Raw genomic sequence first — 1,896 nt, 5'->3', positions numbered from 1 at the left:
GCCTCTACTTCGTGGAGGTGGGTGTGGGGTGGGTGGGCACGGGGTGGGGGCTGTGCAGGGGGTTCTGTCCTGGGCCCTGGCACGGCAGGTGGGGGTCTGTGTCCCGTTCTGGCAGTGCCATCGCTCCGGGGGCACGTTGCTCCCCACTCTCTCCCCCACAGCTGCCCATCGTGGCCTCCTCCGTCGTGACGCTCTATTTCCTGGAGCTGACGGACCTCTTCAAGCCGGCCAAGGTGGGCTTCCAGTGCCATGACCGGGCACTCTCCATGCCCTACGTGGAGACCAACGAGGAGCTCATCCCGCTGCTGATGCTGCTCAGCCTGGCCTTCGCCGCGCCTGCTGCCTCGGTGCGTCCGGGCTTGTCCCGCTGTGGGGGTCGGGGCAGAGCTGGGAATTGATGTCTGGCAGTGTCCAGCATCTGTTGGGCAGCTCTGCCAACATCCCAGACCCGCCCAGTCCCTCCTGAGCCAGCGGTTCCTTCCCAGATCATGGTCGGGGAGGGCATGGTGTACTGCCTGCAGTCCCGGCTGAAGGGCCGCGCCGGTGCCGAGGGCAGCATCAATGCCGGTGGCTGCAACTTCAACTCCTTCCTGCGCCGCACCGTCAGGTTTGTGGGTACGTTGTGCCACAGCCTGAACAGGACCTGGGGGCTGGGGGGGACCTGGGGCCACCCTGGCTGTGATAGCAGGAGCACGGCCCCACCCAGACCCTGCACACTGCACCAGACCCTTTCCAGCAGGTGCCCCAGGGCTGGGTGAATCCTGGCTGCCCCACATGGGATGGGGGTGACCCACTGTCCCACTCCTGCCATCCCCAGGCGTCCACGTGTTCGGACTCTGTGCCACGGCCCTGGTGACGGACGTCATCCAGCTGGCCACTGGCTACCACGCTCCCTTCTTCCTGACCGTCTGCAAACCCAACTACACCCTGCTGGGCACCCCCTGCGACGCCAACCCCTACATCACCCAGGACATCTGCTCAGGCACTGACAAGCACGCCATCCTCTCTGCCAGGTACGTGCCAGGGGAGCCCTGTGCCGCCCTGCCAGCCCTCCTGCCCCATCCCAACCGTGTCCCTTCTCCCTGCAGGAAGACCTTCCCATCCCAGCACGCGACGCTCTCGGCTTTCGCTGCTGTCTATGTGTCGGTGAGTTCCCAGCACTGCCTGGCACATGCCAGTCCTGTGCCATGGGCAGCTGTGTCCCTCTCCTGTTGGCACAGACAAGCTCTGCCCGATATTCCTGTGCCCGTGCTGGGTGTGGGTGCAGGCACCTGCAGTCCCACATGCACCCAAGAGCTGTGTGCATGGCCGGGGCTGTGACTAACACCCTGTTCCTGCCCCAGATGTATTTCAACTCCATCATCTCAGACAGCACCAAACTCCTCAAGCCCATCCTGGTCTTCGCCTTTGCCATCGCCGCCGGCATCTGTGGCCTGACCCAGATCACCCAGTACCGCAGCCACCCCGCTGACGTCTACGTGGGCTTCCTGATCGGCTCTGGCATTCCCTGTCACAGGTTGCCCAGAGAAGCTGTGGCTGCCCCATCCCTGGAAGTGTTCAAGGCCAGGTTGGACAGGGCTCAGAGCAACCTGGTCTAGTGGAAATTGTCCCTGTCTGTAGCAGGGGCATTGGACCAGATGACCTTTAAAAGTCCTTTCCAACACAAACCATTCTAGGATTCTATGGTTGCCCTTCCCACAGGCTTTCCATGCTGTTGGCAACTTCCGTGCCCCGACGGAGCGCGTTCCGACGCAGGCGCCGGCCAAGGACGCGCTGCGGGCACTGACACAGCGGGGCCATGACTCCGTCTACCACCAGAACAAGTCGGTGAGCACCGACGAGCTGAACCCACAGGCGCGGCTGGGGGGGGGGGGCCCGGCGCGGGCCGCGCGGGAG

At 64.3% G+C, this 1,896-nt stretch overlaps 1 protein-coding gene across 1 annotated transcript in view; it reads left to right on the top strand.

The window, feature by feature from the left end:
* Positions 1-2: 2 nt before the first annotated feature.
* PLPPR3 (phospholipid phosphatase related 3) overlaps positions 3-1,896 on the top strand; it is a gene marked incomplete at its 5' end in the record, with an annotated part of 3,696 nt that continues 1,802 nt past the window's right edge. The window contains 7 exons of the mRNA XM_017743807.1: positions 3-17; positions 162-347; positions 486-615; positions 818-1,013; positions 1,089-1,146; positions 1,344-1,532; positions 1,702-1,893. Of these exons, the coding sequence (XP_017599296.1) occupies positions 3-17; positions 162-347; positions 486-615; positions 818-1,013; positions 1,089-1,146; positions 1,344-1,532; positions 1,702-1,893 (966 nt within the window). The remainder of the gene's footprint in view (positions 18-161; positions 348-485; positions 616-817; positions 1,014-1,088; positions 1,147-1,343; positions 1,533-1,701; positions 1,894-1,896) is intronic.

The sequence above is a fragment of the Corvus brachyrhynchos genome, unplaced genomic scaffold (genome assembly GCF_000691975.1).
Source record: "Corvus brachyrhynchos isolate BGI_N302 unplaced genomic scaffold, ASM69197v1 scaffold219, whole genome shotgun sequence".
In the NCBI taxonomy this organism is placed as follows: domain Eukaryota; kingdom Metazoa; phylum Chordata; class Aves; order Passeriformes; family Corvidae; genus Corvus; species Corvus brachyrhynchos.
Note: the sequence above shows the minus strand (reverse complement) of the source record. Positions and strands in the feature narration are given on the sequence as shown.